The sequence below is a fragment of the Hemicordylus capensis genome, chromosome 2 (genome assembly GCF_027244095.1).
Source record: "Hemicordylus capensis ecotype Gifberg chromosome 2, rHemCap1.1.pri, whole genome shotgun sequence".
Lineage (NCBI taxonomy): Eukaryota > Metazoa > Chordata > Lepidosauria > Squamata > Cordylidae > Hemicordylus > Hemicordylus capensis.
The window spans coordinates 260,134,793-260,160,973 of NC_069658.1; the positions used below are offsets into that span (position 1 = coordinate 260,134,793).

Consider the following 26,181-nt stretch of genomic DNA (forward strand, 5'->3'; position numbering starts at 1 on the left):
TTTAAACGAGTTCAGCTGTGTTACAACATTGGGACCTTAGAATCCTTCCTAATTTTCTGCTACTACTATGAATAAACACTGAGATATGCAACATCTTTATATATGAACATTGCTAGTCCAGTATTCCTGGTTCTACTTGCAGACTGTTCAAGGGTTAATTTACCCTATTTCAACTTTAAGAGAAGCACAATCATTTACAGAAGAATTATTCAGTAAATGACCAAAGTGTTACCCATCTTCAGAACATAAAAGCTCCCTTTTGCTTCCTCATGAAAGTGCTTCCAAAGAAACAACCTCATACAAAAAATTACAAACAAAAATCCTGAGTGTTTACAGAAAAATGGCCATAAACATACACTGCATGGTATTAACCTATTTTCAGCGGCTATTTATCTTACATTTAATCTTAATAGTAAAATATGCTTTAAATCTCTGGATAAAGACATTATGGGTTTCCAAACCCAAATCTGCTCCGCAAGCCCTTCTACACTTGCCGCCCAGGGTTCCATCCTGATCGTGAGCGGGGAGAGCGGGCTTAGCCCGCTCTCCCCGCTCAGCTCACTAAACCGGGTTTCACAGATCTTGAGACCCAGCTCCTTGTATTATTTAAGCCACAAACTCGAGTTTAAAATGCCAAAGGCTGTGTAAAGGCCTCCCTTTCCTTGACCACTTGTTTTCTATGTTGACTGCTAAAAGGATTTTGCCAATCTTTAATTCTTACAGATACACAGCAGCATGCACAGAGGCATCGGGTTGCTCTAAAGGTCGCCTGTGCTGTGAATCTCATCCTCACTGCAATTTTAATCTTGGTGGCAACTGGGGGTGAGTAACTGAGTCCTTAATATGGGTTTCCCCAAATGTACACATTTGTTTATGAAGTGTATGAATACAGCACAAGCCAGCAAGGAGTCACAATTAAAGCAACCCTTTTTCAGTGCTTTGTATGAGCCCCTGGTGGCGCAGTGGTAAAACTGCCGCCCTGTAACCAGAAGGTTACAAGTTCGATCCTGACCAGGGGCTCAAGGTTGACTCAGCCTTCCATGATCCTGACCAGGGGCTCAAGGTTGACTCAGCCTTCCATCCTTCCGAGGTCGGTAAAATGAGTACCCAGAATGTTGGGGGGCAATATGCTAAAATCATTGTAAACCGCTTAGAGAGCTCCGGCTATAGAGCGGTATATAAATGTAAGTGCTATTGCTATTGCTATTGTAGGATGTCAGAGCATTGATCAATATTCTAGCCCACAACTATGATTTGCCATGGCTGGTCTGAGGTCTCAGGAAGAAATGTCTTAGCTCCACCACATGTGGTTCTTTAAATGGAGATAGCAGGGATCCAGGCCAAAATCAGACTATTTTGCGGCCTTAGCACTCTCTCCCATTCTGTTGTCTGAATAAATTACACAGATTGGTACAGTTTCTCTTATTTTTCACAATTCTGTACTATTTATAATGACCATTAGCAACCTATTTTTCATCTCTGTATTGAAGAATTAAAATAACTAGCACAGTGAGGCTGTGCACACGAGCAGCCAAGCCCTGGCTTTGGCATCCCGGCAGTCCAACTTTGGAGCAGCTCATAGAGGAATGTGGTCCGTACATCCACCAACACACATGGATCATCTGGGGGGGAGATAGGTTCATTCCTGCCTCCCCCAGCACCACCCTCCCCACCAGGCTTCCTGCCCTGTCGTTAGGAGTGGTGCAGTTTGAATCTATTCAATTTGAATCAAACCAGTTCAGTTCAAATCTGGACTGGATTCAAACTGACCCAGCCTGGTCCAGTTTGGCCATCAAACCAGGCCTGAGCCAGTTTACAGGCTGGCTTGGGTAGACTTGTAAAGGGGAATCCTTGAGGACCCCCCTTTACAAATAAAGGGCATATCCTAATGGTAAAGGCGGTGGGGGGTAGCTAAAGAAAGCAGCCTCTGTTGGTCTCCATATCTTTAGAAGCAGCAGAGAATAGGGATGGGCTCGGACCGGTCTGGTGGGGGGTACCTTTAAGAGCGGTGGGAGGGTTTACTTACCCCTCCCGCCGCTTTCCCGCTCTCTTGCCGTAATGTTCAAAGTAATTGGGGCGGCAGGATATCTCCCTGCCGCCCCTTCCCCGACGTTGCTGGGAAAACCTCCCAGCAGTCCTTTGCGCGCACGCGCACACGTCACAGAGACATGAAGCGCACGCTTGTCTCTGTGAGCTCGTCTCCGTGTTGGCAGTTCCATGCACACCCCTAGCGGAGAAGTGGTGGAGGCAGTGGGGGTGGCAGTGCGGGCTCCTCCAAGCCCCCTGCCAGCTTCCCAAATGACAACCTGGGCTGGCTGTGGCCCATTTTGGGCCTCTGTGCGATTTGGGTCTCACAATTGATGGCCTCTGGGCATGTGCAGAGGCCTGAACCAGGCTACAGCTGGCCCAGGCTGAGATTTGGGAGGCCGGTGGAGGGTTGGTGGAGACTGTGCCGCCACTGCTGCTTCTCCGCCACTTCCTCTTAAAATATGAAGGTCGACAGAGGCTGCTTTCTTTAGCTAGCCCCCCACCCGCCACATTTACCATTAGGATTAGGGATGCCCTTTACTTGTAAAGGGGAATCCTCAAGGATTACAAATATATCCAAGCCAGCTCATGAGCCAATTCTTTGAACTGGGGACCAGTCTGGTTGGAAATAGGAGAGGCCCTCCCCTTTGGAGGGCCGATCCGAATTTGGACCGCCTGAACTGAGCCAGCTCAATGTCAAGCCTGGCTTGAAGCAAGCCGGCTTGCACATCACTAGTGGCCATGTGAATAGCCTTAATGTGTCTCAAATATAATTAAGGTGTGATCTCCACCCCTTGATATCCTACTTGTATGACAGTTTTACGTGGCTGGACTGTCCATCATTTGCCAAGTAAAAGGTTGGAGCACATATACTTGTATATTATAGTAGTAGTAGTAGTAGTAGTAGTAGTAGTAGTAGTAGTGATAGTAAGTATTAGTAGAAGAGGCGGCAGAGAAGCATCATGTTTTAGAAATCCTGGTGATGCCCTTGTATTCAAGGATAAACAGAATACATTTCACTCGCTCCAATTCTAGATCTGGCATATATGATTGAAAGGAATTAAATACAATGGCTGACATCTAGACTAAGTTACTCTGAAGAACTTAATTTCAATTCCTATATTACAGGAGTTACACTGGCTGCCAATAGGTTTCCAGGCAAAATACAAAGTACAGGTTATAACCTATAAAGCCCTAAACAGCTTAGGCCCACAGTATTTAAGAGAGCGTCTTCTTCTGAACGATCCCCATCGCCCACTGCGTTTGTCAGGGGAGGCCTGTCTGTTGCTACCTTCAAGTCGTTTGGTAGCCCCTCAGGGACGGGCCTTCTCAGTTGTCGCTCCAAGACTTTGGAATGTCCTTCCTGTTGACATAAGACTCAAGATTCAGGCCTTTTAACTTTTGTAGTTTTAAATATTGTAAATTGATTTTGTTTTAAGATGCTTTTGGAGTTTTAATTGTTTTATTTATTTGTATTGTTGTTTTATAGTTGTGAACCACCCCGAGACTTTGGTGTGGGGCGGTATATAAATGTATTAATTAATTAATTAATTAATTAATTTTAAAACATTTAGAAATAGAACTTCTGCCGAGTAATTTGGTCAGGATATCAATCTAAGCTCTTAGCCATAATCCTGAAACTGTTGTTTATTAATATTGATGTGGGCTTTAAAGTTTTGCAGATTAAAAGAGCACCAGATATCATTAATGGGACCAAATGCCTTCCTGACTCTGAACTGCGGTCACAGCTGAAGCATTTTGTGTGCAACGCTGCAGAAAACCAAGCAGCAGCAGGTAACCTCAGCCACTTGGGCATAACTCAGACAATATTGCTTAGTATCTGTGTGTGTACCAGCAATATCCAGCTGTCAGCCAATTAAGTATCCATGCACCCTCTTCTGGACAAGTTCTTGCAGCAGCATTTAGGACAAAATTTTAAAATGCAGGCCTTGCAGAGATATAGGCTTCTTCTTCTCAGCAAAGCCAGCTCAAGCTCTACTACTGCCCTTGAAAATTAACTTTGCTTCACTTGCTTAATGTATGCAAGCAGGGCAGGGAGACCATTATGTTTCCTCCTTGGGTTTTCCTTCCACATCACTGAATGGAGTATACTCATAACTTGCAGGCCAGTTTCTGAACATGGAGTGAAGAGAACATTCTGAGCCTACAGGCTGGCACCCTGACAGGATAGCAGGATCCCATTAGGGGAGGGTCATTTCTCACCGGCCTCTCATTCTAAGGAATGTCAAGTCTGCTGCATTAAATGGAGTGGGAGAAGGCTCCATTGGACTCAATAACACTACCTTCCTGCATGTATAGCTGCAACTGTGCAGAGACAGATCATGCCCTTGGAGTTTTGTTAACAAGGTCTTTCCAATAATTTAATTTTCTTCTGTAATTTTCAACCGTTTTTTGTATATCTCTTCTTTAGATAGATAGACAGGCTCTGGGCCTGAACCAGCAAGGCTCTGCAAGGCTCTGGAGACTGCTGAATCCTCTAGTAAAATAAGTGTTTGATGTGCAGGGGCAAGCTCTACTCTTCCATTGCTCAGACTGCAAGGGGCTAAGCCCAGAGGATTGGACTGAACAGCAAGGTCGGTCAGTACTGCTTTGCCAGAAACAATCACTGGCCGACATACTGCACAATGTTCAAGCAACAGCGTGCAATTGTGTAAGCCTGCATTTGCATAAACACAAAATTTGTGCGTGGTTATGTGATAGTGCACTCACCATTTCTAATGGACACACTACCACACAACTACATTGTACAATTTTTGCATTTGCACAAGAATGCTCTTGAATAAACACAAGATTATACGGCGTTATTCTAGCATTACGCAGTATGTCTGCCACTGTCAGCAGATGTCACCTCAAGTGGTCACCCAAATAGTTGCATGAGAAAGAACTGTGAAAGATGTGTCATGGTGATGGTGGATTGAGAGACTTGTCTGCTCACTTTCTACATAACTTTGGGGCCAAAACAGGGACAGAAATATGGAACACTTTCAGGGGGACAGTTAATGGCTCCAGTTGCCTCATATACATAGATATGCTGATTCACATCACTTTGTATTCCTGCTATGCATCAGGCTTTTTGTATAGACAACCTCCAGCCTCAGAGGTAAGATACCTCTAAATACCAGTTGCAGGGGAGCAACAGCAAGAGAGAAGGCATTCCCTCACCTCTTGCCTGTGGGCAAGAAGCATCTGGTGGGGCATCTCAGAGGCATCTGATGAGCCTCTGTGTGAAACAGAATGTTGGACTAGATAGGCTTTGGGCCTGACCCAGCTGGGCTGTTCTTATGTTTTTGGTTCACATACCTGTAGGAATGTCAGCTTGTCTTCTGGCCATACTTTTCCTGGCATGGAGGAAACATGATGCATAAAACTCCATGTGTGCAATTTCATTATATTAGTTTTCTAATTAAAAGCACAGCAGAATGGCTGGTAAAAAGAAGAAAGAGAGAGGTAGCAACCACAATTACTTGTCAGTTCAAAAACCCCTTTTCTAATGGTCACCTGCCAAAATCAGCAATAATTTATTTATTTATTTTAACACTTTTTATACCACCCCATATGCAAGTCCCTGGGCAGTTCACAATTAAGACATTAACACAATTAAAACAGTTCAAAATACAGATACAAACTCTAAAACCTAAAAGTTTACAACTATAAACTAAAAGCCTGACTAAACAGGTATGTCTTCAGGTTCCTCTTAAAGACATCCAGAGAAGGGGAAGCTCTAATTTCATTAAGAAACACATTCCAAAGTCCCAGAGCAACCCTAGAAAAGGCCTGTTTCATGTCACCAAGCTGTAGGTAACTGCAACTAGATCTGCCCAGATGATCTTAATAGGTGGTGGGGTTCATGAAGAAGAAAGCATTCTCTTAAATACCTGTTCAGGGGTTTATAGGTAATAACCAGCACTTTGTATTTCAATCAGAAACTTACTGGCAGCCAATGTAGTTCTTTTTAAATGGGTGTAACATGATCTATTTGGATAACCCCAGAGACCAAACTGGCTGTTGCATTCCATACCAGCTGCAGTTTCTGAACTTTGTTCAAAGGCAGCCCAACACAGATTGCATTGCAGTAGTCAAGTCTGGATGTTACTAGCATATGCACCACTTTTTAAATGCTGTTTATCTCCAGAAATGGACTTAACTGGTATATCAGCCAAAGCTGCTAAAAAGCCCTCCTGGCCACTGCCTCGACCAGAGAAATGAGGGAGAGGTTTGGGTCCAGAAGTACTCCCAGACTATGTACCTATACTTTCCATGGGGAATATAACTCCATCCAGAACAAGCAGATCTAAGCCACTTCCTACGTTCTGACTTCCCACAATGAGTACCTCCATCTTGCTTGGATTCAGCCTCAGTTTATTATCCCTCAGCCAGCCCATTACCACCTCCAGGCAGAAATTTAGGCCATTTCTTGATGAAATTAACGTGCAGAAATAGATTTGGGTATCAACAGCATAGAGATAACAGCCTGCACCAAATCCCCTGATGATTTACATTTTTATACTGCCTTTCATTAAAATAATCTCAGGGCAGTTTACAAAACATTTTAAACAATATAAAATCATAAAAACTACACAATAAGAATTAAAATGGAATATAAAAATACAAATCTAACTACAAGTTTTAAAAAATATGTACAATACAACCATAAGATGCAAAGCAGCAGCAAACCAAAACTCATTTAAAAGCCTGGGTAAAAAGCCAAGATTTTACTTGCTTTCTAAAAACTGTGATGGAGACTGGGAAGCAGATGCCCACTGGGAGAGCATTCTAATGTCTGGGGGCAATGACTGAGAAGGCTCTGTCCCATGTGCATAACAGGCAAGACTCCCTCATTGTTGGCACACAGAGCAGCCCCCACCCACCATGACCTCGTCGAGCAGGCAGAAACCCTTGGGAGCAGGTGGTCCCTCGGGTATCCAGAGCCCAAACCATTTAGGGCTTTAAAGGTCAAAAACAATACCGTGAATTGGACCCGGAATTGGATCTCTCCTAGTGGTTTCATGTAGATGTTAAAAAGCACTGGAGATAGATAGAGTTCAGTTTCCCTTCTGAACTGAATTACCTCTTTCTCAAATCCTTTTGGTAACAAAAGAGGACTGCCCTTGTGGAAAAAATGGGAAGCAGGATTGGGTTTATAGGAACTGTGCCCTCTGGTGCATGTTTTCTAATGTCAATTTCTTCATCCTTTAATAGCATCTCTGACTGAGCAGGGGAGGCGTAGCACCTCTGTGCACCCCTCTGCTACCCTGGGATATTCCCTGGTAGTGCGAGGGAAATGCAAAGGCACAGCTTTCATCTCCCTTGTTTTGGAGGATTAGCGAAGTCAGAATGGCACCTCCCTGTTGCACTGCCCTTCCCTCCCCCACCCAGGTTCTTCAACATCAGAATCTTCACACAGACTATGACTTGGGAATAAATGGAGAGTCTGCCTTTATCAGCAGGCATCTTCTTCATCAGCCAGCCACTGAGACCCTCTGATGTTCTTTCTTCCTCCTCCAAAGGAAAGCGCCTGAAATACAGACTAGGCTATCAACTGCCAGACAATAGGCCTGTCCACACAACCATCAATATCAGGGTAGGAGGCCTTGAACCTGGTTTGCATGGTGTGCGAACTCACAAAAATCCCTCCAATCCAGGTTGCTCAAAGCAGGGTAGCCCAGCTTTTTGTACCCTGCTCTTAACCAAGGTTGGAGGAGGAGACAACTCTCCTACCTTGCTCTTCTGGTCGTGTGGATCCACTTACTATTTCTAGGAGCTACCAGGAACTAGCAGAAACTAGCTGTGGCTACAGGGGCTGCCACCTGTGAATGTGCCACTCTGCAAAGCACACTCTATAATCCTATCTTTGCAGCCACTTCAGCAGGACTGGGCCTGCCTCCTGCTTCTTTGTGGCCTGAGTTGAACTGCAGGGGTCTCACTGCTGCACTGCAGCTTCTCCTTGGCACTCAGAACTCCTTTAACCCTTTACCTCCAGCACATACTTTCATTGCCTTAAAACACACACACACTCACATTCATGACTTTAAATCAGTAAGATTTAAAATACATAGATACAACTGTAAATAACCAATACTGAAAAAATACAGAACATCACAGAGCTCTTTGGAGTAGGAGTGGGATTTGACGGCATCTGTAATATAAGGCTGCTTTGGCCCTACTCACTCTCGGACGTGAAACTCTCAGACCAAACCACAATTGATAGAGACATGCCATTTTTCAGGTGGGTTCCAGACCTTTCCCAGATCACCAAATAAATCCAAAGCCCTGGAAAAGGTCACTATTTTCCCGGAAATCTCTCCCATTGAAAACAATGGGAAACGGTCCCTCTTTGAATTACACAAAGACTATAGTCACAGATGCCCCCTGGAGACCGGCTTGCAAACTGTTAATGTTGGGATTGTAAACTGCAAGCTCTTTTACTAGTAAAAATACAAAGTTTCTCTTTGCAGTGTGACACTGTATTCCTTGCAATAATTACTCTATGGAGGGTGGGGGTTAAAAAAATGCAGCCCAGTGTAAGGAAATACTATGCCTGTCGGTTTTCATCTCCTTCTATTTCTCCCTCCAGAGGATGCCCAGGACTGCAAAATATGCCCAGGGAACTGGAGGTTGCACAGGGACAACTGCTACTGGTTCTCTGAAGGAAAAAAAATCTGGAGAAAGTGCCAAGATGCCTGCAGAGCAAATAACTCCACCCTGCTTGTGATTCAGAACCAGGAGGAGATGGTAAAAGAAAGACCTATGAGAAAAGTCCAGCTATAGGGCATCTGATGAAGCAAAGCCTAGACCCGCACCCCATAAAAACATACAGCAAGGATGTGGAAGCATGTTTCCACATATGTAGAAAATGCAATACTAGATGGTCATCTGGGTAAATGTCCACAACACATAGCACTGTGATGCTTATCCAATCCTCATTGAACTGGCTGGCTAAGTTTCAGGAGGAGGATGGGGTGGGTAGGTATCTATATCAAAGGCCACTAAATTGTTATGTGTGTGTAGATGAACATGACTATAATTGGATAAGGACTGCATGAGTTTAACATCCATGAAAACTGATTGGTTGTAGTGGTCACACAATTATATTGTTTGTACACACACTCATCTAATCAACAATCCTCTTTGAATGGTGGGATACCAGTTGCATGCCGCTCTGTCTGCCTTCCCCCAGTGCACAAATAAGGTAAAGTGTGATCAGGGTGCTCTACATATTGGCCTGATTCACAACATCCTTATCCCTCAGAAAAGGGAGAAAGGTTCGATCAGCTCCATCTATGGGCATGATTCCTTTACACACACACAAAGGATGGAGGGCATGTGCTCAATCCTTTACTGCACTAAAAGGATTTTCAGCCAGGTCAGCGTCTGAACCAGCTCCCGAGAGCAATTCGTATTAATTCATCAATTGGTAATCAGGCTCTATGTGCTGAGAAGTAGAAAACCAGGAGAATGTGTATGTATTTGAGGCTTGATATTCTCCTGTACAACCCAAATGGATTTTCAAGTGGAGAACAGAGGGCAGCATCCAGGCTACTTAGTCATGATTAGTTTATCTCATTGATTTCATTGGTGCTTAGTCATGAAAGCATCCAAAGAAAAATGCAAACTAATAAGCATATGATCCTAGCAGCATACAAACCAAATTAAACGCCACTGAATTTGTGTTAAAATCAACTGAAACCCAGACTAGAGTTTAGGAATAAATCTTTACTCCAGAAGTAAATCATTACTCCAGGGGCATTTCTCTTGCAAAAACTTGCAAGTTAGTGGTTCTGTGACTTTGCCTTTTTAAAGACATTGTAACCAGCACTTTGTTACACAACATATAAAGAAATGTAGCCAGGCACCAGGTGCCGATTATTTTCTATGAATAAAAATATGTTCCAGGAAGAAATGCACCCCATGATCTATCTCAGTTTTTAATTTGGGCACAATTCAACTCCCACTGAATGTGAAAATCCTATTGGGGTACAAATAAACACCCAAAGCACCAATAGTGTAAGTTAAATTATGAGAGAAAAGCAGGTTAAGGCTAAATCCTGGTGGTACTTAATTCCATAATCAAGTAGACTGCTTTAGAGACTGCTTTATTCACTGTTGAGTAGGGGTGTGCACAAAATTGGTTTGCTGGGTTCAGTTTGAGTCCAAAGTAGACTCAAACAGAACCAGGTGAGTGTGTATCTGTTTGTTTCGAGTGACTCACTGGCGGGTCCGGCAGCCTTGAGGGGTGCTGGTGCACTTGTGGGGGATTGTTGGGGGTTCTAACAGACGCAGGGGTGTCTCCAGTCTCCCTCTCCCCCTGCTGGCCTCCCTCTGGTCCTCTAAGGGCTGTTTCAGCCCCTTTTCATGACCCAGGCCATGCAAATGGCCAGGGCACATGCTCAGTGGCCTCCAAAATGGCCGTCACCACTGGGGAAAGGGAGGGAACGGCCCCAAATGGGCTACAACAGCCCTTAGGAGACCAGGTGAGGCTGGCAGGGGAGAGGGAGACTGCAGAGACCCCCTGCGGCCACACCAGCACCAGCACCCCCCAAGGCTGCTGGATCCACTGGTGAGTCATTCTTTACAAAATCAGTTAGAACCCCCGAGCTGGATGTGGGGGGGGTTCTCGAGCTGGACCAGTTCGATGGCACATCCCTACTGTTGAGTAAAATCTAGCCTCCAAAAGGAGACATTGGTTAAAGCAGAGATTCATGACTGAACCAGTTAGGATGCAATCAGGAAACAGCTGTTCAGTAAATGGAGCCTGATGATGCCCAGGTGCTTATTACACAAGAGGGGTACACATGGGAGTTGTCTGATGTCCTACACTGATTGGTTTGCTGGTTAAGCATTGCAATAGTTCCAACTAAAACTGGAAAGCCTAGAAGTACTGGGACATTAACCAACCATTATTTGGACAGTGAGGGGGTGGTGTACAGAGAGGAGCCTGCTTGGAGGCAGGGCGATCAGCCAAAGGAACTGCTGTAAGACATTCACATGAGCCAGGAGAAAACCGGGCTGCCTCTTGGTCATCAGGTATTCAGTACCGCCCTGGAAAGATGACTGAAGACAGTAGAGGATCAGTCTCTGGGACAATGAAAGGCTCAGTACAAATGCACTTGTTGGAGCTCAGCAGAGGCTGCTTACAATGGGAACATTCTTAGCCCTGTTCAGAAATGTGCATGTTTTTGTGTGAATACGAATACATGACTGTACATGCATTCATTTTAAAAGTGAACCTGGATACAGCCCTCTCAAATGCAGGATGCAGAGACAAAGTGTGCTACTCTATGCAGAGTACAGATAGGAAGTGTATTACTCTCCATGTGTTAAACATAATGCGTGAATAATTGTATGAGTGTACAGAATATCTTTATGTGCACGCTGATAGTATGTGCATAGAACATAGCATTTGACTAGGGCTCAGGGCTCTGTGGTTGCCAGGAATCGACACCAACTTGATGGCACACTTTACTTCTTACTTGTCTGTTCCATTATAGACATTCATAAAGAACATCATCACAACAACCCAGACAAGTTATTGGTTGGGTCTTACTGCCAAGCAGGGTGAAGGGCAGACCTTGGAGTGGGTGGATCAATCCCCTTTCAAGGAAGAACTGTGAGTACCTCTGGATGGACATAGTTTTTACGCTTAATTTCTGCAATAAAGCTATGATTGCTATGCAAGTCCAAAAGATCCCACTAGTGTGGACTGAACCAACTTACTCCTGAGTTAATCACTCATACGAATTTTATTTTTTGGCTGGTGAATGACAGTGGCCCATGTTGGTAGCTCATGTCTGCTTGGAGGCTTTTAATTTTATCCTGTACTAGTCTGAGGTATGTGGATGCCAGTTGTGGTTCTGTTCACATGCACAGGCAAAACCGGGCTAGGAAAGCCCAGCCCAGTTTTGCCGTCGCGTGTGAATTGCCAGGAGCGCCCTGCTCTGAAACCTGGGCTAATGGATAGTGTGTTGGTGCTGCGCTGCTCTGCCCGGCTTTGCACAGCATCTACACGCAAGTAGCCACCTGACCAGCTTTGGGAGGCTCCCCATAATGCACTGCACACTCGCATGGTGCATTATGGAAGTTGTGGGGACTCCTGGCCCCAGAAACTCGATGGTGCAGCAGGAGCCACAAATCATCTGGGCGAGTGATCCACTCACTTAGCAAGGGAGAGAGGAAAGCATTTTGAGGATTTCTCCCCTCACTCCTTTGAGCCCTTTCTCTGAACATGAGAAAGGGCTCATTAACTTCTCTGTGGCATACATACTTCAGAAGTTACAGGGATACACCCTGGAATTGTTAACAGATTCTGGGTCTGAATAACTGCTGATCAACATCTTAATCTTTAATTAATATGAATTGTCGATGCCCTGGGATTATAATCAGCCCAAGAATATATAATCACCAAAACAGCCAGATGAGCCCAGATTGGTTTTTACCTGTGGTTACCATACAGGGAGTACAACTGAACATTGATTAGAAGTGATGAGACATCAGTTTCTAACCCATGGGGTACAGGGTTCTCTTGTTTCTGAGGTATTGAGTGTGGATTCTATGATAGCAAATGAGATTTTCAATGAGACACCATGAATCCACTCTAATATGCTATCATAGAATCCACACCCAATACCTCAGAAACAAGAGAACCCTGTACCCCATGGGTTAGAAACCCATGGGGGTGGTTGGCACCCTATGTGCACTATACTACCACTCACTCTGGGCCACCCCAGAGCCCCCCAATTGCAGTTATGGGGCTGCTGAAAGCTCCATTATAACTTATTATGAGGAAAAACCTTAAAGACGCGTAAACTTCAACAATTAACCAAAAATCAGCCCTCTGCCCAAATCCTTTGAAAAAATTCAGGTAGCTTCCCTGCCCCTAACCGGCACTACCACCAACCCCACACCACTCTAGGCCACCCCTTTTCCCCCGACGTGAAGCGATACACATTTCATTATATCTTCATTATATCTAATGGGGGAAAACCTTAAAGACATGTAAACTTCAACAATTAACCAAAAATCACCCCTTTGCCCAATTCCTTTCAAATAATTCAGGTAGCTTCCTTGCCCACCCTAGGAACTACCACCCACCACACTCCACTCTACGACACCCCTTTCCCCCCGATGTGAAGCTATACATTTGCTGCAATCCTCATTATTCTCTATGAGGAATTCAAAAATACTTTAACAATTCACCAATAATCAGAGGAGTGTCCAATTGCCTTGGGATTTTTTGGGTGGTAGGCACCCCTATATGTCTACCACCCACCCTGCTTTTGTGTCCCTAGGTGCTCCACAATAGGGGATATGGACTGGTTCGGGTCCCATTATACTCTATGTGAAAAATAATTAAAAATATTTCAAATATTCATAAAAAATCATAGGGGTGTCCGATTGCTTCAGGGTTTGCATGGTTTTTGGCACCCATGGGTGCTCCACAATAAGGAATAATGGTCTGGTTCGAATCCCATTATATCCTATGAGAAAAAAATAAATATATTTTTCAAAAATTCATAAAAAATTGTACGAGTGTCCAATTGCTTTGGGGTTTGGGTGACAGGTACCCCCGGGTGCCAGCTACCATCCTAGCTACTTTTCGAGATCCGAACCAGTCCGGTTTGGATCCGAACCGAACCAGGGGGTGGTTCGGACAAAACCAAAACCGAACCACCCCCTCCTGGTTCGGATCTGGTTCGGATCCGAACCGAACTGGGCGAACCAGTTTTGTGCACATCCCTAGAGGCGACTAGAGTACTCAGTATGCTATATAGAGCATCTCCGGATTCAACTCACCTCTCTATTCTTCCGTTCTCTCCCTCTTTTTCATTACAAGCTCAGTGTGCAAAGGAGGACATGCACAGAGTCAAAACGGCTGCAGTGGTGATTGCCACCATGGAGGAGGAGGTGGATAAGTGTGCAAGCACCCACATAGTCAAGCAGTGGCAGCTATTGCAACTGCAAAAAAAACACCAAAACCTGAAGTGGAGATGTGTGCACATGATGAGAGAGAGATGGGGTGGCATTCAGCACTCTGCCACAGGTGTGCTGAGGTCTTTATCTGCCACAGAATGAAGCTACATTCAGGGAAAGTGACTCTTGCGTGCATTGCAACCATCCAAGTCCCTCACTGGCCTTAATTGACTTTAGGTCTGCTTCACAGCTGCTGGACCACATTCCTCAGGATAGGTGAGGTGGTCCTTTCATGAAGCAAGGTGAGCTAGTCACCTCAGTAGCACATTATTAGAACACCAGCAGGGTGGCAAATTGCCCCTACTGTGTCACCATCAAAGCAGCTCTGAACCTGGCAAACTTTGCAAGGAACTGCTTTTCTCGCCTTCCTTGCAAAGGTTTCAAGAAGCAGGAGAGAACTGGAGGCTGTTAGCAATGTCCCTTCTCCCTGCCCCCCCCTGCACTTTCAAAGCGTACAGGGTTAGTTTTGAAAGGGGGCTGACTCCAACCAGCAGCATAGCACCAGGCAACATTTTGTGCCTCCCCTCAGGTGCCACAATACCTTGGGCCACCCCAGAAGACAGGAGTCACTGCTCCTGAGTAATCTCTTGCTGCTATGGAATTGTTAAACGAAAAAGTGCTATTTTCTTCATGTCAGAAACTGGTGATTCTACATAAGACTCCTCAGATGGTTTTCAGGAATGGGCACGTCACTGTATGAAATGTGGAACAAGCTGGATTTTGATAGCAATTGAATGTTGGGAGAGCTTTGCCCATATTTCCAGGCAGGGCAATTTCTAATAAATCAGCATTCCTTTTCAAAACCAAGATGATCAGTCAAGCTTATGGCTCCAGCAGAGTTGGGAGGATAGTGGCCAAGTTCTTAGGAGTTCAGTAGTCATTGCATGCTTTATATATCCATCTTCCCATTGGTTCACGATGTGGACATACTGAGAACATTTCTTCCACTTCCCAATTTTAGACTGATGCTAATACAAACATAGGACTTGTTTTCAATACAGCTTATTGCATCTCCAGCTTTTGCTGTGTTGATTTCCAGGGCTTGCATTGTCTTTGTACCCAACAGTTCATACATTTGAACAGCAGCAGTATTATGTGAACCCTATGCCTAGTCAGCAGTGGGTATCCTATGCGAACCCAAGTTCAAATCCCATTTCAGCCATGAAACTTAGTGGAAGACTCTGGGCCAGTCACTTATCTGTATAAATTAATCAATCTGCCAAAGCGGCAGTTCGGCAAGAGGCTTTGCACAGAGAGGAGCTCTGCTTTGCGAGCTCCTCTCTGCCTCTTAAATTGAGGGCTGTCTACGGCCGACAGCAGTCGGCCAGGGTAAGGGGGACTCGGCAGCTGGGAGGGAGGGTGGGCGGTCGGCGGCGGCGGCCGCGGGAGTAAATTTTTTTTTAAGGTTACATGGCCTCCGCTCCGCCCCCGGCCTCCATCTATTTTGGCCGAGGCGGCGGCTCTGTCGCCGCCTCGGTCACTTTCCCGCCGCCTCCTCTCCGGCTTCTTCGGGGCGGCCGCTTCTGGCTGCCCAAGATGGCTGCCGGGTGCCGGCGAGCGTGTCTCCCTTGCCCTGTTCTGCGCCTGCGCTTCGCGCAGGCGCAGAACAGGGCAGGGAGGCACGGACACACGCTTGGTGTCCGTCCACGGACGGACACCAAGCGTTTTATTAGAGAGGATGAGTTGTGGTTGGATGCTGTCCATCCCAAGTGAAAATCCAGAACTTTCCCGCATGCAGCAGGGGAAAAGGTTTGACACAAGAATGAAAACAGCAATCTAATTCAGACTAAAGAGCTTCTCTTCTCTTTTCTAAAGAATTTCCTTTGTGTTTCAGATTTTCTGTAGTGGGCCCTGCTGCTGAGAATAGCTGTGGGTTGCTAAAAGCTGATAAGGTTAACTTTGACTCTTGTGATTCTTTATCTCGATGGATATGTAAGAAAGTTGCTTTCTCAATCTAAGTCAAGACACTGTGGCAACTGTTGGAAGTAGCAACCATCTCCGACTGAACAAGTCCAGAGGGAATGATGCCTCTCAAATAGAGCTCCTGTGTGAAGTTTTAATTTAATATCCACAACGACTCTGCTGCCATTCCAGCTAGAGGTAAAAGGCCACATTGTGGCAAACTCCCTTGGTGTGTCACTCTCTTCCTGTAGTGTTCTTATTCCTGGCATAAGCATCGGGCTGACTACAGATCCAATTTCTTGGTATGTGGCAAAGGGAGGCAATGGCAATATCGGTGCTCAGAAAAGCACAGTCTCCTCCTCCTCCTTGAACCTCCAACCTGCAACACAAGCAACAGAGGCAGGACTGTCAAGCCAGGCTATGAATTCCTTCTCAAGATGCACCTGTTTCCTCAGGCTTTTAATTAGTTTTATATCATAACTGTTTTGATCATTTTATCCTGGTTTTTATATTTGTTGCATTTTAACTTATGTACACACCACCTAGGGATGCACATGGCAGACAGTATGGAAATGCGATAAAATACGTAAATAAATAACTGTTAACACGTTCAGTTTTATTCACATTTGTGTCATTAAGAACATTTTTATTTACATATTAGCTCAGGAAGAAGGTATTTGTCAATCACAATCTTTCCAGACACCTGGCCAGTCTGAGGTGGTTTCTTAACAAGACAGTCAAAGATTTTGTACTTATCAGAATCCTCATGATAAGAATTCTGCTGTTGTGAATTGTTACCATGCTTATCTTGATCATTTTAAAACTTGTCATGCAACTCAGATGCGGCTCGTGAACACGCCTCCGGTGGGGGGGGGGCAGTGGGCAGCTTCTTTAAGTGTAAACACAGCCAGTGCTCTGAGCCATCCAGCAGCCCCCGTGGCGGGGAATCACCTCCACCACTCACCTGGCTCCCACGGAGGCGAGCCCCCACCAGTGGCCAGGTGAGTGGAGGAGGCGATTCCCCGCCACGGGGGCTGCTGGGCAGCACAGAGCACCGGCTCCATTTACAATTAAAGAAGCCGCTTGCCGCCCCTCTGGAAGTGAGTTCACAGGCCGCCTCTGATGCAACTAGGTTTCACATTAGAGTTAAAACTGCTGCTAACTGGGCCCAGAGGCAGGTTTTTTAAATGGTAGCTCTTTAAAATTTAGCAGATTAAGCACTATTGTCTCTATTCAACTCAGCATAGCCCCTCTCCAGTAAGCTGCTGTTGCTGGCAGAGTGTGTGTGTGTGTGTGTGTGTGTGTGTGTGTATGGAGGGAGGGAGGGAGGGAGGGAGAGAGAGATTGTGAGGCTCTTCACATGAGCAGTGTGAAGAGCCTACAGGGGGTTTGCAAGGAGAGTGGGCTTAACCCACTCTCCCCGCAGACAATCAGGCAGCCCTCCCTAGGTGGCCAGATTGGCTGCCCCGATGATTACCGGCTCCATCATGGAGCCGGTGGGGTGGGGGCAGCGGGATTCGGCGGCCTCCTGGCCCCTGGAAGTCCCATTTGGGGAGCATCCTGACACCAGCAGGCCTATTGTAGCCTACTGCATGGGAGACACACGATCCCTTTTGGGGAGCCTCCCACGGTGACACACGATCCTTTAACATGGTTTTGGGGGGCTCTCACATCCAAAATCTGGGTTAAATGGTGGGCTCCATAAGCGGGCTTGCCACCACGCTGCCACTGAGAGCCGCGCGGCTCCCAGTGCTGCACACAAGCAGCAGGAACCAGGCTGGGCTCCCTTAGCCCGGTTCCTGCTGCTCATGTGAATAGCTTCTGTGAATCCTTTTGGGCAGAGGTGGCCAGTGAGGGCACTGAAAGGTACCTATAAAAGACATTGCCTTTCATACTCCCCCAGGCCAGATGAGTGCTGCAGGTGGGGCAGTGGCTGCGCGGGATGATGGGTGGGGTGCCGCTGATCTCAGCACCAGGTGCTGGCGTATGAAGGGTAATGTCTTTTAAAAAGGTACCTCTCACTGGTCACCTCTGCTTTTGGGACAGTGAACTATTTTCTCATACCTTTTACTATGTAAATGATTGAGAATTTCCTTTGGTTGAAAAGCAATATATAAATATTTTTAGTGTATATATTACTCACACACACACAGCTATTCATGCATCTGATGAAAGTGTACGTTATGTTTGTTAGTCTTCAAAGTGCCATAGGACTCTTTTTTGTTAGTTCTGGAATTGTGTTGAATATTTAAAGTTCACAGAATTATGACTCCGCCCTTGCCCCCAGCTACTTGAATTTATGTTTGGCAAGGATTAACTCAAATTTAAATAAACAAAACTTAGACCATTTTTAGTTTAGATTATTATGATTATGTTATAGGCCACTTTTAACATCCAATGGCAAATACAATTGCTTTTAAAACAGTAGATAAATAGAATGGTAAAGTACACTTCTTTCCTTCCATATTTACGGGGGGGGGCATGTATAGTGGCACGTAATAATGCACATGTGCACACTAGGGGTGTGCATGTTCTGGTGCACCCCCGGTCCGGCATGGGGGGGGCTGTTGCTTTAAGCGGGGGGGGGTAGTACTTCCCCCCCCGCCGCCGCTCTTCCCCCTCCGCTGCTGTGTCATTTGAAAAATCTTCTTGGGGCGGCAGAGTTCCTCTGCCGCCCCTGCCCCCATCGTTGTTTGTAAAGCCTTCAAAGAGACGAGCACTAGTGGCATGTATGCGCCTGCGCGGCGCGCACGCTCGTCTCTTTGAAGGCTTTACAAACAATGATGGGGGCAGGGGCGGCAGAGGAACTCTGCCACCCCAAGAAGATTTTTCAAATGACACAGCAGCAGAGGGGGAAGAGCGGCGGGTGTGTGTGTGTGTAAGTACTACCACCACCCCCCCCCCGCTTAAAGCAACAGTCCCCCGCCCATCCGGACTGCTGGACCTCCGGACCGGTCCGGCGGTCTTTTGAATTGTGCCGGACCGAACCATGCACACTCCTAGTGCACACACTGCCTTGATACTGTTGCCCAGAACAAAACTCATTCCGCTCACTGATGAAAAAAATTAAAGGGAACACTGATTGAGATTATTTTAATGAAAGGCAGTATAAAAATCTAATAAAATAAAGAAATAAAGTGTAAATTGTTACTGAAACTATAGGTAGGAGGTCAAAGGTTAGGGGAGCTTAACTGCTAGGGATGCTGAAGCAACAGTGAGACCACTGCAGGAAGGACAGAGAAATCCTGCTTAGAGAGAGAAGACAGAGAAAAGTTGTTAAAGATCAGTTGAAGGATAGTTGGTCAGATGGTTAAGAGGGGAGGCTTGGAGGAAAAAAGGTGTACTGTCCAGAAAAAAAGGTATACTGTCCTAGAATGAGAGAAGTAGGGCTTAAGTAGAGGCAGGGGGTAAATCAGCTCTCTCTGTAAGAAAGCCATTGCCTGTGTAAAGACTTAAGAGTTCTCAGAAAGGAGACAGATCAGAAAGAAAATATCTAAGCAAGCCACCTCAATGCCAAGGGGAGGGGGGACAACGAACGAACTACAACTGTCTGTTATCTGAGAAAAACTACCATCTCTGTAAGTTGTAAATTAAGAATTTTAACAACACTCTGGAACAAATATGCTTCTTTACACTGAAACCTTGTAACCATCTTGCTTTAAGAAGTTGGAGCGATTCCCACAATCAGGCAAAATCGGCCTATGGGAGCCTAGTCCAATTTTGCCTGATCGTGGGAGCCACCAGAAAATCAGGAGAGTCACTTCGCTCCAGAATGCATGGAGTTTACTCAAAACCACAATACTAGAAGCCCAGTTAGCAAGTATACCCAAAAGGAGGAAAAGTATCACTAAGTCCAGGAAAGTGGCAGCATGGTTAACAGGTAAAGTCAAGGAAGCCATAAAGGAGAAGAAGACTTAATTCCGAAATTAGAAGGCCTGTCCAAATAAAGAGAACAGAAAGGGACACAAACTCTGGCAAATGAAATGCAAGGTGACAATAAGGGGAGGTAAAAAGAGAGTTTGAGGAACGTTTAGCTAAAATCATAAGTACATAAGAAGCAAGAAACCTATCAGGGAGGCTGTTGGACCGTTAGACAATGAGGGAGTGAAGGAGGATATGGAGGTTGCAGAGAAGCTAAATGAGTTCTTTGCATGGCAGAGGATACTGAGCATATACCTGTTCCTGAACCAGGCTCTTTGAAGATAGAGGCTAAATAACTGAGTCAGATAGAAGTGATAAGAGATGATGTTCTAAATTGTCTGGAAAAACTGAAAACTAGTAAATTGCCAGGGCCGGATGGCACCCATCCAAGAGTCCTGAAAGAGTTCAAATGGCAAATTGCCAACCTCCTTGCAAAAATAGATAACTTATCCCTAAAATCAGGCTCTGTACCAGAGGACTGGAAAGTAGCCAATGTAACACCGATATTTAAAAAGAGATCCAGGGGGAATCCGGGAAATTAAAGGCCGGTTAGCTTAATGTCTGTTCCAGGCAAATTGTTGGAAAGCATCATCAAGGAAAAAATTGTAAAGCACATAGAAGAACAGGCCCTGCTGCGAGTGAACCAGCATAGCTTCTGCAAAGGGAAATCTTGTTTCACCAACCTTTTGGAGTTCTTTGAGAGTGTCAACAAGTGTATGGATAAAGGTGAATTGGTTGACATAGTATACCTGGACTTCCAAAAAGCGTTCGACAAAGTTCCTCATTGAAGACTCTTGAGGAAACTTAGCAGTCATGGGATAAGGCGACAAGTACATGCGTGGACTGCTAATTGGTTGAAAGACAGGAAACAGAGGGTAGGTATAAATGGAGAATTTTCACAATGGAGGGAAGTAAGAAGTGGGGTCCCCCAGAGATCTGTACTAAGACCGGTGCTATTAAAGTTATTCATAAATGATCTAGAAGCAGGGATAAGCAGCGAGGTGGCCAAATTTGCAGATGACGCCAAACTATTTAGGGTAGTGAAATCCAAAACAGATTTTGAGGAGCTCCAAAAGCATCTCTCTAAACTGGGAAAATGGGCGACAACGGTTCAGTGTTGGCAAGTATAAAGTGATGCACAATGGGACGAAAAACTCCAACTTCAAGTATACATTGATGGGATCTGAGCTGTCGGTGACTGACCAGGAGAGAGATCTGGGGGTCATGGTGGAGAGCTCACTGAAAGTGTAGACTCAATGTTCTCTGCCACAAGATGTGGTGACAGCCAACAACCTGGATGGCTTTAAGAGGGGTCTGGATAACTTTATGGAGGAGAGGTCTATCAACTGCTACTAGTCGGAGGGCTATAGGCCACCTCCAGCCTCAAAGGCAGGATGCCTCTCAATACCAGTTTCAGGGGAGTAACAGCAGGAGGAAGGGCATGCCCTCAGCAACTGCCCGTGGGCTTCCAGTAGCATCTGGTGGGCCACTGTGTGAAACAGGATGCTGGACTAGATGGGCCATGGGCCTGATCCAGCAGGGCTGTTCTATGTTCTGTCAAGGTGCTATCAGCTTTTATTTTGATCAACGACCAGAACAAAAAAACAAAAGAAAAAGACATCATAAAATGGCAATATGCAACTTGCATGCAATATAACAAAACTTGGCCACAGAATTAGTACTCATAATATCAAATTTAGACAATAATAAATCAAGATAAAAGTCATCTGAATGGCCAGGAAAAGACTTCAACCAGGGTGAAATAAAATCTAAATGGGCATCCCTGTAGAGGTCACAGTAAAGAATAAAATGTGCAGTAGACTCAATAGCACCTGAGCCACAAGGGCAGAGGCGCGACGCGTAAGGAGTCCCCTTGAACCTTCCCTTAAGAATAGCTGTTGGAAGAACATTAAGATGTGTGAGAGTCAAGGCACGCCTAAATTTAGGAAATGTTATGTTACTTAGGTAATCAGCGGGCTTAAGATTGAAGAGCTGGTTACCTATATACAAACCTCTTGGTATTTTGGAGGCTTCAACCTGTAGGTCAGTATCGATTATTCGCTGTTTAATGACCTTCATAGCTGTGGTAAAGCTCATCCTAACAAGTTCTTCAAGTGGAATCCCATAAAGTTGAGATTTTATTTTGAGCAACCGTTTCCATTTCGAATCAAAGGAGTCGGTCATAGTGAGAGGGACTAATCCCCCTTGTAAGAACTTCAATTTTAACCAGAATAGGAAAATACATTTCCAATAAACCGATTCCAAAGTATAAAGGCCTGCCTCCTGTCTAATAGCGGCATTTGAAACACTGTTTGGGACCTGGAATATGGATCTAAGAAATTTCATCTGTATGGCCTCCAGAGGTGAAAAATTGCAAAAAGGGCCCAATTGTGCACCATACATAAGCTGTGGGTGTAATTTAGCTGCGAAGAGTTTAATGGCAGCAGGTATATTTGCAGCGCCGTTCGTGAAGTAAAAAGATCTAATTGAGTTGGCCGATTGTTGTGCATTCTGTATAGCATAGTTCAAGTGGGCCTGACGGTCTCCCGAAGCATGGAAAACTATACCAAGATATTTAAATATTTTAACTTGTTCAATTAATTGACCATTTATTTTCCATGCATGGGGCTTAGGACATTTGGCAAATACCAGTACTTTAGTTTTCTGGTAGTTTACCTCAATGGCCTCCTCTGCACAAAGAGAGCTGAGTGATGCAAGCGCCAGCCTTAGGCCGACTGGAGTCAGTGACAGGAGAACCATGTCATCGGCATACAGCAAAAATGATATATGTTTATGTGCCAGTTTGGGCGGATGAATAGAAGGAGCATTCATATGGGTTACTATAGAGTTAATATAGATGTTAAACAAGACAGGGGCTAAAATACACCCCTGTCTGACTCCTCTATGTGTGGGGATTTCAGCAGATAAGTGACCCCGTGCACTACAACGAACTCTTACGGACGTATTTTCATGTAGCTTATAGATTAATAATAGGAGATGCTTATCTATAGATAAATCCCTCAACTTTGCCCAAAGGCGGCCCCTAGAGATGGAATCAAAAGCAGATTTTAAGTCAATGAATGCCGCATAGAGGGCAGAGCCAGGTTTGCAAGTATATTTCTCAGCCAGGTGTTGGAGTATAAAAGCCTGCTCAATGGTCGATCGGCCTTCGCGAAATCCGCCTTGTTCAGGAGCCAGGATGTTATAGGCATCAATCCAGTCAATCAATTTTGTCAGGAGATGTTTCGCATATAATTTAGAAATAATGCTCAAAAGGCTAATTCGGCAGTAATTTGCGGGATCTTGTCTACTTCCTTTTTTATAAATTAAAGCAACCCCCCAATCCTGAGGAATTTTGGCAGTATTGTCGATGAATGAGAATAATGAAGCAACAGGAGCCCACCAATCTAAGTTAGAGCGTATAATCTCAATAATGATGAGGTCGATCCTGGGAGCTTTACCGGGTTTAGTTTGTTTGACAAGGGCCTCAATTTCTGAGCATGTAACTGGGTTCCAATGGGAAAGGTCAGAAGTATTTAATTCTAATTAGCTTCTGTGGAATCAGTTTGACTGTAGAGTTTATGGAAATGACACTCCCATAACTCCGTGGGGAAAATAAAGGTCGGCGAGGAGGGAACTCTCACGTGAGAAGAAGAAATCAGTCACCAGAACCTTGTTTGATTCCTCGATTTAGCCGCATCAATTAGTTCAGACCATTTTTCTTTAGTAGATTGAAATTTCTTAAATTTCAACAATTTCTTGTATTGATGCCTCAGTTTAAGTAAGTCCTGCGAGCAGAGTACAGAGGCACCTTCAGCATGGGATTTAAAGGCCTGAATGAGGGCCCTCTTGGCAGCACAGCACTCGGAATCAAACCATGAATGGGAGGGGGCTCTATGGCACTGACTAGCTGGAGGACAAGAGTTGATGAGCATCGGTGAAAGAAGACTAATTAGGCTATCATAAAGATCTAAGATAGCTGGAGAGGAAATCTGCAATCCTCTCCCAATTAGGGCATCTCGCAGGGAGATGGCATCCTGAGAATTTAGGAGCAAATTTACTCAATTAAGCAGGAAAGGAGACCATCTCGCTCGCTGGAGTATAGGTCCATCATTCCTGCAGAGGTCTTGTCTGCAGTCTAACCTAGCAAGGCCTTTCCAACCAATATTCAGAAGCAGGGGGAAGTGATCACTCTCTGGTCGTTTAACAACTTGAAAATTCCTAACAACTGAGGCCAAACCGGAGAAATAGCCACATAGTCAATTAAGGAAGGTCTAGCTCCCACCCAGTATGTAAACTCTGCGGGGAAATCAGTGGGGACCGTTCCATTAAGAAAGTGCAAATCCAACTTATTAAATGACTGGAGTAAATTTAAACCAGAGGCATTAGCTCTAGAATCTTTAGAGCATCTAACGAGTAAAGGGAATGGAGGTTCCACAGTCAGAGGGTAACAATGAAATTTGGCATAAAGAGCACCATCATCCAGACCAATGTGAGCATTGAAGTCTCCCGCCACTACATAATGTAAGTCATGCTGTGAAATCTGGATATGAGAAATGAATGCTTCTAAATTTAGCCAGATCACCCTAACAAGAGTGTGTGAACCTAAAGGTGGAATATAGATATTTATCAACACTAAATTAAAATTCCCAGAAGTAAGTAAAACAGCTAACGCATATGTGTCAAGGGAGCCAAGGTAAGTCAATTTGCATTTAAGAGATGTAGATACAAGGACCGCAATACCACCCTTCGGTCTGCCCCTGCCCCCCTCAGCCTTGGCCGCTAGTAGAAAAGATGTATAACCAGGGAGAAGAAGATCTCCTGTTAACCAAGTTTCCTGGATCATCAAGATGTCAAAATGGGAAACAACAGTTGAAAAACCCGGGTCACGACATTTACTGTTCCAACCACCGGTATTCCAGGCTAAGATCGATATCTGTTCTGGCCCAGCCAGAAGTCAATCAGTTGGAATCTGGGTAGCCACGGGGGTAGAGTTAGGCTCAGGTTCACATAACGTGGCATCAGTGGCCAGGGGTTCTGGCAGCAAAGAGCAATTGGGAATATTGGTTGGAGCAGATAATCTGCAAGTGGAGATAGGGTCATCTTGAGGAGTTGGGATAGTTGGAATGCAAATCAGACTTGCGTCATCATCAGATGAAAGAGTAATAGGATCTTCTATCATTCTTAGTGTAGCGGGAGAAGGGGAAGATGGGGCGATTGCAGTATCAGCAGAGTTAGCGGTAACATCCTTAATAGTTGGAAATGAGGGACCATTATCGTTGTCATCCAGGAGAGGCCTAGCACCAGTCTTTTTTAGAGCTTTAACAGGAGAAGAGTGCTGTTTAGAATCCAGCAAGGAAAAAATTGCGCAAAAATTGGGGTCATTTGCCAAGCCCGCCCAATGGTCTTCCTCAATTTGGCCATTATCTTGTAAAGCCATGTATGCCAGTTTCAACGTGTCCACATCCATAGGAACGTCAGCAGATAGATGGTTAACAGGAGAGGAGTTCCCAGCTATGGAGAGAGAAGCAGCTTGACTTTGTTTACTCAGTTCAGCCAAACCGTCAGCTACCTCGAGCAAGGACTTTGTTGTATCCGATAAGGGAAGAATATCAGCATAGTCCTGTAATGCAGAAATAAGCTTTGGAGCAGCATAAAAGGTTAAAGTTTCTGCCTCAGTTCCTTTCTCTTGGGAGGGAGTCTTAGTTGAAAGTACGCAGGGAAGCTGACCTTGAGGAATGGAATGCGAAGTTATCTTAGGCCCGGGTGTTTTACTGCTTAGCTTTGTTCTCTTGAGGCTGTAAGGCCGAGGGCGAGGTGCAGAGAGTGGCAGGTGTGTCTCCCTCACAGCTAGAGGGTTAACAGTAGAATTTACAAAACATCTCTGGGTTGAAATACTGAATCTGGCCAGGTACTCTCTTGATCAAAAAAGTAGCTCTGGAAAACTGGAGTTCCTGAATGTAAGTAAAATCCTCTGATTATAATTAACATCTGGCAAGTGTTTGTATTTAATGAGGTCATAGCTTGAGATAGAACGGGCAGTTAAGAGGCTTATTGAGTGAAGGATAGAAGTTTTGTGTACCCAGTTATGACGGTTACATGGCTGACGAGCAATAGAGAGCATAACACAATTAGGTTGAAGTCTGAGGTTAGCTTTGTTGTCAAGTAAAGGAAAGGAGATACGATTCAATGGCCCATTAGCCGGTGAAGCTATCTTTGTTTTAGTATTTGCCTTCACGGTGGGAATGTGAGCAAGACTGGCTCTGGGTTAAAACAAGCTTCATGATCTCACCAGTCTTAGATTCCAGTCTCTTTAGTGTCTGTGGAATGTATTGCAGCATG

The 26,181-nt window shown here is 45.0% G+C and overlaps 1 protein-coding gene across 11 annotated transcripts in view; it reads right to left on the reverse strand.

Moving 5' to 3' along the window:
• Positions 1–2,980: 2,980 nt before the first annotated feature.
• LOC128348251 (C-type lectin domain family 2 member D-like) overlaps positions 2,981–26,181 on the reverse strand; it is a 51,668-nt gene continuing 28,467 nt past the window's right edge. For 5 of the 11 annotated variants that reach the window (XM_053304020.1, XM_053304016.1, XM_053304013.1 and 2 more), the window contains one exon: positions 15,933–16,297. In XM_053304020.1, coding sequence (XP_053159995.1) covers positions 16,202–16,297 — 96 coding nt within the window. In that variant the 3' untranslated portion in view covers positions 15,933–16,201. Of the gene's footprint in view, positions 3,392–5,228; positions 5,473–15,932; positions 16,298–25,774; positions 25,794–26,181 lie in introns of those variants that run through there. The other 6 variants (XR_008318036.1, XR_008318034.1, XM_053304021.1 and 3 more) reach the window with 4 other exon arrangements.